At 37.5% G+C, this 14,681-nt stretch overlaps 1 protein-coding gene across 5 annotated transcripts in view; it reads left to right on the top strand.

The window, feature by feature from the left end:
- The window catches only part of DNAH7 (dynein axonemal heavy chain 7), a 371,530-nt gene that overhangs the window by 277,514 nt on the left and 79,335 nt on the right, over positions 1-14,681 (top strand). For 2 of the 5 annotated variants that reach the window (XM_037850664.1, XM_037850663.1), the window contains 3 exons: positions 6,591-6,767; positions 11,815-11,976; positions 14,450-14,650. In XM_037850664.1, the coding sequence (XP_037706592.1) occupies positions 6,591-6,767; positions 11,815-11,976; positions 14,450-14,650 (540 nt within the window). The remainder of the gene's footprint in view (positions 1-6,590; positions 6,768-11,814; positions 11,977-14,449; positions 14,651-14,681) is intronic. The other 3 variants (XR_005218999.1, XM_037850666.1, XM_037850667.1) reach the window with 3 other exon arrangements.

Genomic DNA, 14,681 nt, shown 5'->3' with positions numbered 1-14,681 from the left:
CAAATGCCACGAGGCCAAAAACAACAGAAAATTATAAAGCATATGAAAAAACCAGACGATATGGATAACCCAAGCCCAAGCACCCAAATCAAAAGACCAGAAGAGACACAGCACCTAGAGCAGCTACTCAAAGAACTAAAGATGAACAATGAGACCATAGTACGGGATATGAAGGAAATCAAGAAGACTCTAGAAGAGCATAAAGAAGACATTGCAAGACTAAATAAAAAAATGGATGATCTTATGGAAATTAAAGAAACTGTTGACCAAATTAAAAAGATTCTGGACACTCATAGTACAAGACTAGAGGAAGTTGAACAACGAATCAGTGACCTGGAAGATGACAGAATGGAAAATGAAAGCATAAAAGAAAGAATGGGGAAAAAAATTTAAAAAATCGAAATGGACCTCAGGGATATGATAGATAATATGAAACGTCCAAATATAAGACTCATTGGTGTCCCAGAAGGGGAAGAAAAGGGTAAAGGTATAGGAAGAGTATTCAAAGAAATTGTTGGGGAAAACTTCCCAAATCTTCAAAACAACATAAATACACAAATCATAAATGCTCAGCGAACCCCAAATAGAATAAATCCAAATAAACCCACTCCGAGACATATACTGATCACACTGTCAAACACAGAAGAGAAGGAGCAAGTTCTGAAAGCAGCAAGAGAAAAGCAATTCACCACATACAAAGGAAACAACATAAGACTAAGTAGTGACTACTCAGCAGCCACCATGGAGGCAAGAAGGCAGTGGCACGATATATTTAAAATTCTGAGTGAGAAAAATTTCCAGCCAAGAATACTTTATTCAGCAAAGCTCTCCTTCAAATTTGAGGGAGAGCTTAAATTTTTCACAGACAAACAAATGCTGAGAGAATTTGCTAACAAGAGACCTGCCCTACTGAAGATACTAAAGGGAGCCCTACAGACAGAGAAACAAAGACAGGATAGAGAGACTTGGAGAAAGGTTCAGTACTAAAGAGATTCGGTATGGGTACAATAAAGGATATTAATAGAGAGAGGGGAAAAATATGGCAAACATAAACCAAAGGATAAGATGGCCGATTCAAGAAATGCCTTCACGGTTTTAACGTTGAATGTAAATGGATTAAACTCCCCAATTAAAAGATATAGATTCGCAGAATGGATCAAAAGAAATGAACCATCAATATGTTGCATACAAGAGACTCATCTTAGACACAGGGACACAAAGAAACTGAAAGTGAAAGGATGGAAAAAAATATTTCATGCAAGCTACAGCCAAAAGAAAGCAGGTGTAGCAATATTAATCTCAGATAAAATAGACTTCAAATGCAGGGATGTTTTGAGAGACAAAGAAGGCCACTACATACTAATAAAAGGGGCAATTCAGCAAGAAGAAATAACAATCGTAAATGTCTATGCACCCAATCAAGGTGCCACAAAATACATGAGAGAAACACTGGCAAAACTAAAGGAAGCAATTGATGTTTCCACAATAATTGTGGGAGACTTCAACACATCACTCTCTCCTATAGATAGATCAACCAGACAGAAGACCAATAAGGAAATTGAAAACCTAAACAATCTGATAAATGAATTAGATTTAACAGACATATACAGGACATTACATCCCAAATCACCAGGATACACATACTTTTCTAGTGCTCATGGAACTTTCTCCAGAATAGATCATATGCTGGGACATAAAACAAGCCTCAATAAATTTAAAAAGATTGAAATTATTCAAAGCACATTCTCTGACCACAATGGAATACAATTAGAAGTCAATAACCATCAGAGACTTAGAAAATTCACAAATACCTGGAGGTTAAACAACACACTCCTAAACAATCAGTGGGTTAAAGAAGAAATAGCAAGAGAAATTGCTAAATATATAGAGATGAATGAAAATGAGAACACAACACACCAAAACCTATGGGATGCAGCAAAAGCAGTGCTAAGGGGAAAATTTATAGCACTAAATGCATATATTAAAAAGGAAGAAAGAGCCAGAATCAAAGAACTAATGGATCAACTGAAGAAGCTAGAAAATGAACAGCAAACCAATCCTAAACCAAGTACAAGAAAAGAAATAACAAGGATTAAAGCAGAAATAAATGACATCGAGAACAAAAAAACAATAGAGAGGATAAATATCACCAAAAGTTGGTTCTTTGAGAAGATCAACAAGATTGACAAGCCCCTAGCTAGACTGACAAAATCAAAAAGAGAGAAGACCCATATAAACAAAATACTGAATGAAAAAGGTGACATAACTGCAGATCCTGAAGAAATTAAAAAAATTATAAGAGGATATTATGAACAACTGTATGGCAACAAACTGGATAATGTAGAAGAAATGGACAATTTCCTGGAAACATATGAACAACCTAGACTGACCAGAGAAGAATTAGAAGACCTCAACCAACCCATCACAAGCAAAGAGATCCAATCAGTCATCAAAAATCTTCCCACAAATAAATGCCCAGGGCCAGATGGCTTCACAGGGTAATTCTACCAAACTTTCCAGAAAGAACTGACACCAATCTTACTCAAACTCTTTCAAAACATTGAAGAAAATGGAACACTACCTAACTCATTTTATGAAGCTAACATCAATCTAATACCAAAACCAGGCAAAGATGCTACAAAAAAGGAAAACTACCGGCCAATCTCCCTAATGAATATAGATGCAAAAATCCTCAACAAAATACTTGCAAATCGAATCCAAAGACACATTAAAAAAATCATACACCATGACCAAGTGGGGTTCATTCCAGGCATGCAAGGATGGTTCAACATAAGAAAAACAATCAATGTATTACAACACATTAAAAACTCGAAAGGGAAAAATCAATTGATCATCTCAATAGATGCTGAAAAAGCATTTGACAAAATCCAACATCCCTTTTTGATAAAAACACTTCAAAAGGTAGGAATTGAAGGAAACTTCCTCAACATGATAAAGAGCATATATGAAAAACCCACAGCCAGCATAGTACTCAATGGTGAGAGACTGAAAGCCTTCCCTCTAAGATCAGGAACAAGACAAGGATGCCCGCTGTCACCACTGTTATTCAACATTGTGCTGGAAGTGCTAGCCAGGGGAATCCGGCAAGACAAAGAAATAAAAGGCATCCAAATTGGAAAAGAAGAAGTAAAACTGTCATTGTTTGCAGATGATATGATCTTATATCTAGAAAACCCTGAGAAATCGACGATACAGCTACTAGAGCTAATAAACAAATTTAGCAAAGTAGCGGGATACAAGATTAATGCACATAAGTCAGTAATGTTTCTATATGCTAGAAATGAACAAACTGAAGAGACACTCAAGAAAAAGATACCATTTTCAATAGCAACTAAAAAAATCAAGTACCTAGGAATCAACTTAACCAAAGATGTAAAAGACCTATACAAAGAAAACTACATAACTCTACTAAAAGAAATAGAAGGGGACCTTAAAAGATGGAAAAATATTCCATGTTCATGGATAGGAAGGCTAAATGTCATTAAGATGTCAATTCTACCCAAACTCATCTACAGATTCAATGCAATCCCAATCAAAATTCCAACAACCTACTTTGCAGACTTGGAAAAGCTAGTTATCAAATTTATTTGGAAAGGGAAGATGCCTCGAATTGCTAAAGACACTCTAAAAAAGAAAAACGAAGTGGGAGGACTTACACTCCCTGACTTTGAAGCTTATTATAAAGCCACAGTTGCCAAAACAGCATGGTACTGGCACAAAGATAGACATATAGATCAATGGAATCGAATTGAGAATTCAGAGATAGACCCTCAGATCTATGGCCGACTGATCTTTGATAAGGCCCCCAAAGTCACTGAACTGAGCCATAATGGTCTTTTCAACAAATGGGGCTGGGAGAGTTGGATATCCATATCCAAAAGAATGAAAAAGGACCCCTACCTCACCCCCTACACAAAAATTAACTCAAAATGGACCAAAGATCTCAATATAAAAGAAAGTACCATAAAACTCCTAGAAGATAATGTAGGAAAACATCTTCAAGACCTTGTATTAGACGGCCACTTCCTAGACTTTACACCCAAAGCACAAGCAACAAAAGAGAAAATAGATAAATGGGAACTCCTCAAGCTTAGAAGTTTCTGCACCTCAAAGGAATTTCTCAAAAAGGTAAAGAGGCAGCCAACTCAATGGGAAAAAATTTTTGGAAACCATGTATCTGACAAAAGACTGATATCTTGCATATACAAAGAAATCCTACAACTCAATGACAATAGTACAGACAGCCCAATTATAAAATGGGCAAAAGATATGAAAAGACAGTTCTCTGAAGAGGAAATACAAATGGCCAAGAAACACATGAAAAAATGTTCAGCTTCACTAGCTATTAGAGAGATGCAAATTAAGACCACAATGAGATACCATCTAACACCGGTTAGAATGGCTGCCATTAAACAAACAGGAAACTACAAATGCTGGAGGGGATGTGGAGAAATTGGAACTCTTATTCATTGTGGTGGGACTGTATAATGGTTCAGCCACTCTGGAAGTCAGTCTGGCAGTTCCTTAGAAAACTAGATACAGAGCTACCATTCGATCCAGCGATTGCACTTCTCGGTATATACCCGGAAAATCGGAAAGCAGTGACACGAACAGATATCTGCACGCCAATGTTCATAGCAGCATTATTCACAATTGCCAAGAGATGGAAACAACCCAAATGTCCTTCAACAGATGAGTGGATAAATAAAATGTGGTATATACACACGATGGAATACTACGCGGCAGTAAGAAGGAACGATCTGGTGAAACATATGACAACATGGATGAACCTTGAAGACATAATGCTGAGTGAAATAAGCCAGGCACAAAAAGAGAAATATTATATGCTACCACTAATGTGAACTTTGAAAAATGTAAAACAAATGGTTTATAATGTAGAATGTAGGGGAACTAGCAGTAGAGAGCAATTAAGGAAGGGGGAACAATAATCCAAGAAGAACAGATAAGCTATTTAACGTTCTGGGGATGCCCAGAAATGACTATGGTCTGCTAATTTCTGACGGATATAGTAGGAACAAGTTCACAGAAATGTTGCTATATTATGTAACTTTCTTGGGGTAAAGTAGGAACATGTTGGAAGTTAAGCAGTTATCTTAGGTTAGTTGTCTTTTTCTTACTCCCTTGTTATGGTCTCTTTGAAATGTTCTTTTATTGTATGTTTGTTTTGTTTTTAACTTTTTTTTTTCATACAGGTGATTTAAAAAAGAAGGGAAAGTTAAAAAAAAAAAAAAAAAAAAGAAAAACAAGGAAAAAAAAAAAAAGATGTAGTGCCCCCTTGAGGAGCCTGTGGAGAATGCAGGGGTATTCGCCTACCCCACCTCCATGGTTGCTAACATGACCACAGACATAGGGGACTGGTGGTTTGATGCGTTGAGCCTCTACCATAAGTTTTACCCTTGGGAAGACGGTTGCTGCAAAGGAGAGGCTAGGCGTCCCTATATTTGTGCCTAAGAGTCTCCTCCTGAATGCCTCTTTGTTGCTCAGATGTGGCCCTCTCTCTCTGGCTAAGCCAACTTGAAAGGTGAAATCACTGCCCTCCCCCCAACGTGGGATCGGACACCCAGGGGAGTGAATCTCCCTGGTAACGTGGAATATGACTCCCAGGGAGGAATGTAGACCCGGCATCGTGGGACGGAGAACATCTTCTTGACCAAAAGGGGGATGTGAAAGGAAATGAAATAAGCTTCAGTGGCAGAGAGATTCCAAAACGAGCCGAGAGATCACTCTGGTGGACACTCTTACACACACTTTAGACAACCCTTTTTAGGTTCTAATGAATTGGGGTAGCTGGTGGTGGATACCTGAAACTATCAAACTATAACCCAGAACCCATGAATCTCGAAGACAGTTGTATAAAAATGTAGCTTATGAGGGGTGACAATGGGATTGGGAAAGCCATAAGGACCAAACTCCACTTTGTCTAGTTTATGGATGGATGTGCAGAAAAGTAGGGGAAGGAAACAAACAGACAAAGGTACCCAGTGTTCTTTTTTACTTCAATTGCTCTTTTTCACTCTAATTATTATTCTTGTTATTTTTGTGTGTGTGCTAATGAAGGTGTCAGGTATTGATTTAGGTGATGAATGTACAACTATGTAATGGTACTGTAAACAATTGAAAGTACGATTTGTTTTGTATGACTGCATGGTATGTGAATATATCTCAATAAAATGATGATTAAAAAAAAAAAAAAAGCCAACAACAACAACAACAGCAACAAAAAACTTTAAAGAGCTAAAATTCCTTATCTTCTTCATCTACTGTGTCTTGAATACTCATTAAAAGGAAGAGTAATGCTTTTCATTTCTGGTGTCAGCAGTCACCCACCTGACTTTTATTGTTTAAATAATTTAGAATTTTTTTCTTTAAAAGGCTTTTACATAAACAGTGACACCTTTGACTCTCTGCCAACATTAACAGATACCTAAGCTAATGTAGCTAGAGTCCTTTGTTTCCAAAATGTCTTTGTAGCTGAACTTTTAAACCACGTTTTAGGCAGATTTTGAATGACAAGTTTAATTCTTTCAAATATGGTCTTGCTTTTCTAGGTTATTCCAATGGTGCAAGAATTTGTTATTAACAAATTGGGACGTACTTTCATTGAATCACCACCCTTTGATTTATCCAAGGCATTTGCAGATAGTAACTGCTGCGCACCACTGATTTTTGTGCTCTCTCCTGGAGCAGACCCCATGGCTGCCCTTCTAAAATTTGCTGATGACCAGGTACCTTTAAACAGATGATGATATTTGATTTTTTTCTTACAGTAACAGTTGCATACAGTTGAGATCCTAAGGGGTGAGTCTGAAATACTTGGTGGTCCAGAGGTTTACAGGGTCCCAAGAAAATTATACTTAAATGGCAGCACTGACATTAAATACAGCTTGTTATTCAAATTATAAAACCGGAGTTTGGATTGGGGTGACATTTACTTTTCTTTTGAGAGGACTCGGGGACTCTGGCACCATTTGCACCAGGGTTTGAGCTTGGATTGATTTAACAGGTTCAAGTCTGGACAATGACCCTGGGGAGTATCCTCTCTAATCCTGCCCCTTTTCCTTGCTTCTAAAGGGCGACCTCCCTTGACCTTCCTGAACAAGTATACGTTGTAGTCAGGTTACCAGGTTAGAATATGTTCAAGTGTTTAAGTTTCTAGGCTAAAAATTATTGAAATCAATTCACTATAAATTTTCTTGAATCCTACAGTATAAAATAAGAAAATGTAATTTTATAACACATAATTGGGGAATTTTTTAGTTGATTTCTTCCCTTTTGGCATAATCAAAATAATTTTTTATGATACAGATATTTCTAAAACCACCACGACCACTTTTATTGAGTACTTAATATATACCATTAAATTTGCTAGACCTTGTTGTACACATTTTCTTTTTTAACTTTTACAACAATCCTCCGATGTAAGTGGTGGTATCTCCATTTTACATTTGGGAATAGTAGAGCATAGAAAGATTAGTTTCTCAAATGTCACATAGCTACAGGCCTACCTTAGAGATACTATAAATTGCAATAAGCAAATCTCATGAATTTTTTGGTTTCCCAGTGTATATAAAAGTTATATTTACACTATACTGTAGTCCATGAAGTGTGTAATAGCATTATGTCTAAAAAAACACAATATACATTCCTTAATTTAAAAATACTTTGTTGCTAAAAGCTGGTAAATATTATCTGAGCTTTCAGTGAGTCATAACCTTTTGGCCAATGGAGGGTCTTGCCTCAATGTTGGTGGGTGCTGACTTATCAGGGTGGTGGTTACTAAAGATTGGGGTGGCTGTGGCAATTTCTTAAAATAAGACAACAATGAAGTCTGTTGCGTTGATTGACTTTTCCTTTCACAAAAGAGTTCTCTGTAGCATGTGATGCTGTTTGATAGCATTTTATCCACAGAATGTCTTTCAAAAGTGGAGTCAATCCTCTCAAACCCTACTGCTGCTTTCTCAACTAAGTTTATGTAATATTCTAATTCTTCTGTTGTCATTTCAACAATGTTCACAGCATCTTCATCAAGAGTAGTTTTCATCTCAAGAAACCACATTCTTTGCTCATCCACAAGAGGAGCATCATGATGCTCAAGATGTATGATGAGATTGTAGCAATTCAGTAAAATCTTTGAGCTCCACTTCTAATTCTAGTTCTCTTGCTATTTCCACCACATCTGCAGTCACGTCCTCCACTGAAGTCTTGAACTCCTCAAAGAGATCCATGAGGGTTGTAATCAACTTCTTCCAAAGTCCTGTTAATGTTGATATTTTGACTGCCTCCCATGAATTATGAATGTTCTTAATGGCATGTAGAATGATGGGTTCTTTAAAGAAGGTTTTCAATTTACTTTGCCCAGATCCATCAGAGGACTCACTGTCTATGGCTGCTATAGCCTTTTGCAATGTATTTCTTAGATAATAAGACCTGAATATTGAAATTACTCTGTGATCTATGGGCTAAAGAATGGATGTTGTGTTAGTAGGCATTAAAATAACATTAATACCAATGTGTATCTCCATCAGAGCTCTTGGGTGCATTGTCAATGAACATTATTATTTTGAAAGGAATATGTTTTTCTGAGCAGTAGTTCTCAACAGTGGGTTTAAAACATTCAGTAAACCATGTTTTAAACAGATGTACTGTCATACAGGCTTTGTTGTTCCATTTAGAGAACACAGGCAGAGTAGATTTAGGATAATGCTTAAGGGCCCTAGGAGTCTCAGAATGGTAAATGAGCATTGGCTTTAACTTAAAGTCACCAGCTAACAAGAGAGTCAGCCTGTCCTTTGGAGCTTTGAAGCCAGGCATTGACTTCTCCTCTCTATCTATGAAAGTCCTTGCTGGCATCTTCTTCCAAAAGAAGGCTGTTGCATCTGCATTGAAAATCTGTTGTTTAGTGTAGCCACCTTCATCAACTATCTTAGCTGAATCTTCTGGATAACTTGCTGTAGTGTCTACACTTGTTGCTTCACCTTGCACTTTTATGTTATGGAGATGGCTTCTTTCCTTAAACCTCAGGAACCAACCTCTGCTAGCTTCCAGCTTCTTTTCTTCTGCAGTTCTCTAACCTCTCTCAGCTGTTATAGAACTGAAGAGATTTAGGGCCTTCCTGTGGAGTAGGCTTAAGGGAATGTCGTGGCTGGTTGGAGGTTCTATGCAGACCACTAAAACTTTCTGCATATCAGCAATAAGGCTCTTTGCTTTTCTCATCCTTCATGTGTTCATCAAAGTAGCACTTTTATTTTCCTTCAAGGACTTTCCTTTGCATTTCCAACTTCCTCTTATGTTTGACATAAGAGGCCTAGCTTTTGGCCTCTCAGCTTTCGATATGCCTTCCTCTCTAAGCTGAATCATTTCTAGCTTTCGATTTAAAGTGAGGGATGTGTGACTCTTCTTTTCACTTGAACACATAGTGGCCATTGTAGGGTTATTTATTAGCCTAATTTCAATATTGTTGTGTCTCAGGGAATAGAGAGGTCTGAGGAAAAGGAGAGAGATGGGAGTGGTTGGTCTGTGGAGCAGTCAGAACATACACAACATTTATCCATTACATTTGCCGTCTTAAATGGGCAGTTTGTAGTGCCCTAAAACAATTACGATACTGACATCAAAGATCACTGATAAAAAGATCACCATGTCAGATATAATAACAAAGAAAAAATTTGAAATAGTGTGAGAATTACCATACTATGACACATGCTGTTGGAAAAATGGTGTCAATAGACGTGCTCAATGCAGAGTTGCCACAGATCTTCAATTTGTAAAAATGCAGTATTTGCAAAGTGCCATAAAGTAAAGTGCAATAAAATGAGGTATGCTTTTAATAAGTTAAATACTCTTTACTGGGTCAATTTGTATTTTAACACCCCATGTCTTTTTTACATTGGGTGTTATTCGTATATGCTAGGGGATTGCTTATTTAGTATGGCATTTACTGTTTCTTAAAGAAGTGTTCAGTCACTGTCAAAACAAGCTGGTACCCACAAACAAGCAAAAAGTAGTGGTAAACATTATACCACACATAAAACTTCCATCAGAAAATACAGTTTGCACATATCCTATGCTGTATATCAATTTCATGATGAAATTTTAAATGGAAGAGTATGGCCCAAATTTGTTTCTCTAGAGAGCTAAAACAGGAAAAGTCTTAAGGAAACAATGATTACTCTTTAATTTGTCATTGTGATAGAATTTCTCTCTCCCTGGTCTGTAGATAACTTTACTCATTTCCCAGATGGAAATTTGTTCATTCATTCATCATTCATTCTCCAAGAAATACTTTTATTGCATGTCTCCTATGTGCCAGACACTCTTTTAGCTGCTGGTATATATAGGAGTGAACAAAATTAAATTCCTGCCTTTTAGGAGCTTAAATTCTGCTTTCGTAGAGCTTAAATTCCAATTAAATATGTGTGTGTGTGTGTTTTCTTCCCCGTTTTTCAGTTAATGAAATACACCATGAAAAATAAAGCAGGGGGATTAGTAAGTGAAAAGGCCATGAGGTGAAATTATTTTCGACTTGTTCTAAGACTAACTAGCAAAAAGGCTATTATGGTTGGAGAATTTGAAGTCCAGGATGTGGTGAGAGACTAGATCATGTCAGGCCTTTGAAGGCTACATTAAGGATTTTGAGTAAGATGGGAATGTGTAGTAGGCTTCCAGGCAGCAAAGTGACATGATTTAATCTATAATTTATAAATCTCATTCTAGTTGCAGTATGGAGAATTAATTTGAGTGGTGCAAAGTGAAAGAAGAGTGCAAGTAGGTGGGAAGTGGGGACAATATTGCAAGTCCAGGAAGAGCAGTGGTGGGTGGGACTAGAGTGGATGTGGTAGAGGGGGTAGAAGTGTCAATTCTGTAGAGACTCCCACTTTCCAAATCAACATGGTCTTTCCAATCCTTTGAGACCTTCTTAGTTCCTGTTTGTATCTTTCCCCAAGTATACAGTGTGATTACTTCCTGGCCCCTGTGTGGGACTGTTCAATGCATCTTCTTCACTTGCTATCCCCACGTTTCTATAAATAGAAGTAGTACCTGGCTCTGTTTTGATTTCTGCTGCTTCTACCTACTAGTGATGAAAACCCTGAGCATCCAGAGAGGGCCCAAAACCTTATTTTACCACTGCTTCCATCACTCAAGGTCTTTTCCAAAGAAGCAGTCAAGTTTTATCACGGCCCGAGAAAGAAGGATCTCCAGGTAGTCTCAGACAACTTATTCAGAAGCTACAGATGAATCAGGATGTAGAACTGAATTCCAGGAAGCACATTCCCACAGAGTTCTTTGAAGAAACTTTTAAATGGAAATTAGTGGTTAATGGTTTTTTTCTCTTCGTTTTGTGAGGTAGTCAAATTAATTAAAATATAATTATTCAAAGGTCTGGAAGAACCAGGACAAGTTCGTTAGTCTATCTATAGTTTTCTTTTTGGCTTTGAATTTTAGGAGTTGTTATATAACAGCTAGTCCCTTTCATTTCCTTCTCATATTAAAAGTCTTCTTAATTTTTTTTTGTATTGTTCATCTCAAGCATCAAAGAACTACAGATTTTCCATTTATGACCATTACTGTTTCCAGCTTGATTTAACTTGCTTTTTATCTAAGTGTTTACAGGATTCTTAGTCAATAAGTGTTTTTAGGGCTGCATATCATGTTTGGGCCTCTAAGGATGTTATATAATTAAATTTTGCTATGTTTAACGTTAATATTTCCTATAATAATATTGATTTTTCTAAAAATGTGATTTTTAATAACATCTTTACTATTTGTACACAGGGTTATGGGGGATCAAAACTTAGCTCTTTATCTCTTGGTCAAGGCCAAGGGCCAATAGCTATGAAAATGTTAGAAAAAGCTGTCAAGGAAGGAACGTGGGTTGTTCTTCAGAACTGTCACCTTGCCACCTCTTGGATGCCAACCCTGGAGAAAGTTTGCGAGGTAAAAATGCAGGTTTTTTTAAGTGATTGTACTCTGCCAATCTAATTAGTAATTATACACCACATCCAAATAACTCCATTCCTGTCCTCTAATTTGGAGGGTTGTGGGTTAGTGACAAGGCTGTATTACAGGAGAGATGGGCTCCTATTGGAAACTGTATCTGGAGGAGTAGAGGAGAGTGCATGATCAGGCCTTACTGATTCCCCCTTCATGGAGCATGCGTTTATCCAGTGAGAGGGAAATAGCCCTGATCCAGAGGAGCAGGCTCAAAGGTAAGAGTAAACCACAGGTTAGACAAAAAACAACTTATTTCCACAGCTATGAATCAAAAGCAGCAAGGGAGGCTGTTCTGGGTGAAATTCACATGGCCAGTCTAAACCAAAAGGCCTCAGGATGGAACTTTTCTCTAACCCACGTTTCACCCACTTGGCCAGTTAGCCTCCCCAGAGGAGCAATCTCAAACCAAAAGGATTCCACTCCTACCCTCTTGCAGTGGGTCATGGGGCTCCCCTATTTTAGTGGACAGAAATTCCAGGGGAAAGCCCCGTGTAACTCAACTGAGTAAACAGAAACCCTGGCACTCAATTCTAGTAAACATGGAGGAAATGTGTTGGTTGAAATTACCTGTGACCCCAGCCCCTCTTCTCACACCTCAGAGTCTCGCAGTCCACTAAATAGCCAAGGTAAGATATAATTTGCACTATCCTACCATCCAACTGAACCTTTAAGGGGCAGTTTTTATTTTTCTTTATGACACTTGTCAGCAGTTTGTTTGGTCTGTATCTAGTACCTTGACTAGTGCCTGGCCCATAGGAAGCAATCAATATATATTTATCACATTAGTGAATGAATATTTTTTCCCTGCTTAAAATCTTTCAGTGACTTCCTGTTGCATGCAAGATAAAGGTAAAATATATAATCAATGCTGTTGATTACATTCACAGTGTTGTGCTACCATCACCACTATCCATATATTTGAATGAGGTTAAAGGGGAAATTTTAGGTAGTATATATGTTACTAGAATACAAATTTTTAAAAACAGTAACAACAAAGGACTGTACAACACAAACTGTAAACCCTATAGAACAAGTATAAAAATGTTCTTTCAACAAATATACTACCTTAAAGCAGGGTGGTAATAATAGGGTGGTATATGGAAAATCTGTATTTTCTGCATGATTTTTCTGTACACCTACAACTTCTTATAAAAAAAAAAAAAAGATAAAATTCAAACCCCTAACATGGCTTATTACACCCTTTGTGATCTGACCTTTGCCTACCTCTCAGGTTTCATCTCTGGCTACCTTCCATTTTAACTTCTCTTTACCGGCCATTTGAACTTCTTTGACTTTTGTTGGCACAGCACACTTTCTCAATAATATGGGCAATCAGCATAGATGTGATTTAAATCTGGAAAACTGTTCTTTCTGTTAACTGCCTTCTCAACACTTACTCATCCTTCAGGCCTTATATTAAAAGTTTTAAATTTGTACCTGTTTTCTTATGGACCCTCTGGCTCCAGGCTATTCTCATGACCTGTTGAACTGTATCATATATAGCCATCACAGAGTCAAATAAGAGGAAAGAGTTATCCCTAATGGATGGTGAAACTGCTCCAAGTCCCCGGAGTCATATTGCTTAAGTCACTGGACATTGGGCAGCTGGTAGGAGAAAAAATGAACCTTTATCTATCACTCTTATTATTAAAGGATGTAGGCAACTATGTATCCTTCCTAATTCACCCCATCCCTTCAAAACCATTTTTTTTAACCGATAAAGATTTGCAACTAAAACAAAAAAAGATATCGCTGACATGGGCAGTTGGGGGAGGTAGCAGTAGGGAATGGGGCTGGACAGGAAGAGAGAGAAGGACCTGTGGGAGTTATATGTATCCAGCCTTCACATGAGAGTTCTCTTATCCTCTGTAGTTCAGGATTGCTTTCTTAAACAAATAGAACTAATAGTTCTGTTCTAATTCATTCAAGGATATACTGGGTTCATCTCAATCTTCAAAATTTTCCTTTTTATTTCATCTCCACATGGCTTCATATTGACTTATTTAAGTGGGTTGCTTATTCTTACAACCTGGCTACAGGAAGAAGATGGGATTATACTTAATCCAGCTCTGGGGCAGAGATTTATTTCTGTAAATATTTCAGCAACATTGGTGAGGATACAAGATTGGAATGTCTTAGTCTTTTTTTTTTTTTCCTAATTCCAAATTATCTAACACCTTCTAAAACCTTACAGTGATGTGAATAAATTTTATCTTAGAGAAGGACAGCACTCTAGGCCCTCTTGATGTATTGTATTAGTTCAGCGGCAGAATCAGAATTTAAGGCTTCTGCTGAAAATTGCAGCAACTAAAGCTCTGTTTTGTAAAATGCTTCCTTCCCCTTCCATGCACATATGATCTTTAGATTTTGCTTGGGTTTTTATTCACTCCTTTTTATCTGATTTCTTTTCTTACAGGAGCTAAGCCCAGAATCAACACATCCAGATTTCCGAATTTGGCTGACAAGTTACCCATCTCCAAATTTCCCTGTGTCTGTACTGCAGAATGGAGTGAAAATGACCAATGAAGCTCCAAAAGGTTTACGAGCTAATATCATTCGATCATACCTTATGGACCCCATCTCTGACCCCGAGTTCTTTGGCAGCTGCAAAAAGCCTGTTAGTAATGGATAAGTCTTGTTACCTCAGC

The sequence above is a fragment of the Choloepus didactylus genome, chromosome 9 (assembly GCF_015220235.1).
Source record: "Choloepus didactylus isolate mChoDid1 chromosome 9, mChoDid1.pri, whole genome shotgun sequence".
NCBI classification, from domain to species: Eukaryota; Metazoa; Chordata; class Mammalia; order Pilosa; family Megalonychidae; genus Choloepus; species Choloepus didactylus.
Note: the sequence above shows the minus strand (reverse complement) of the source record. Positions and strands in the feature narration are given on the sequence as shown.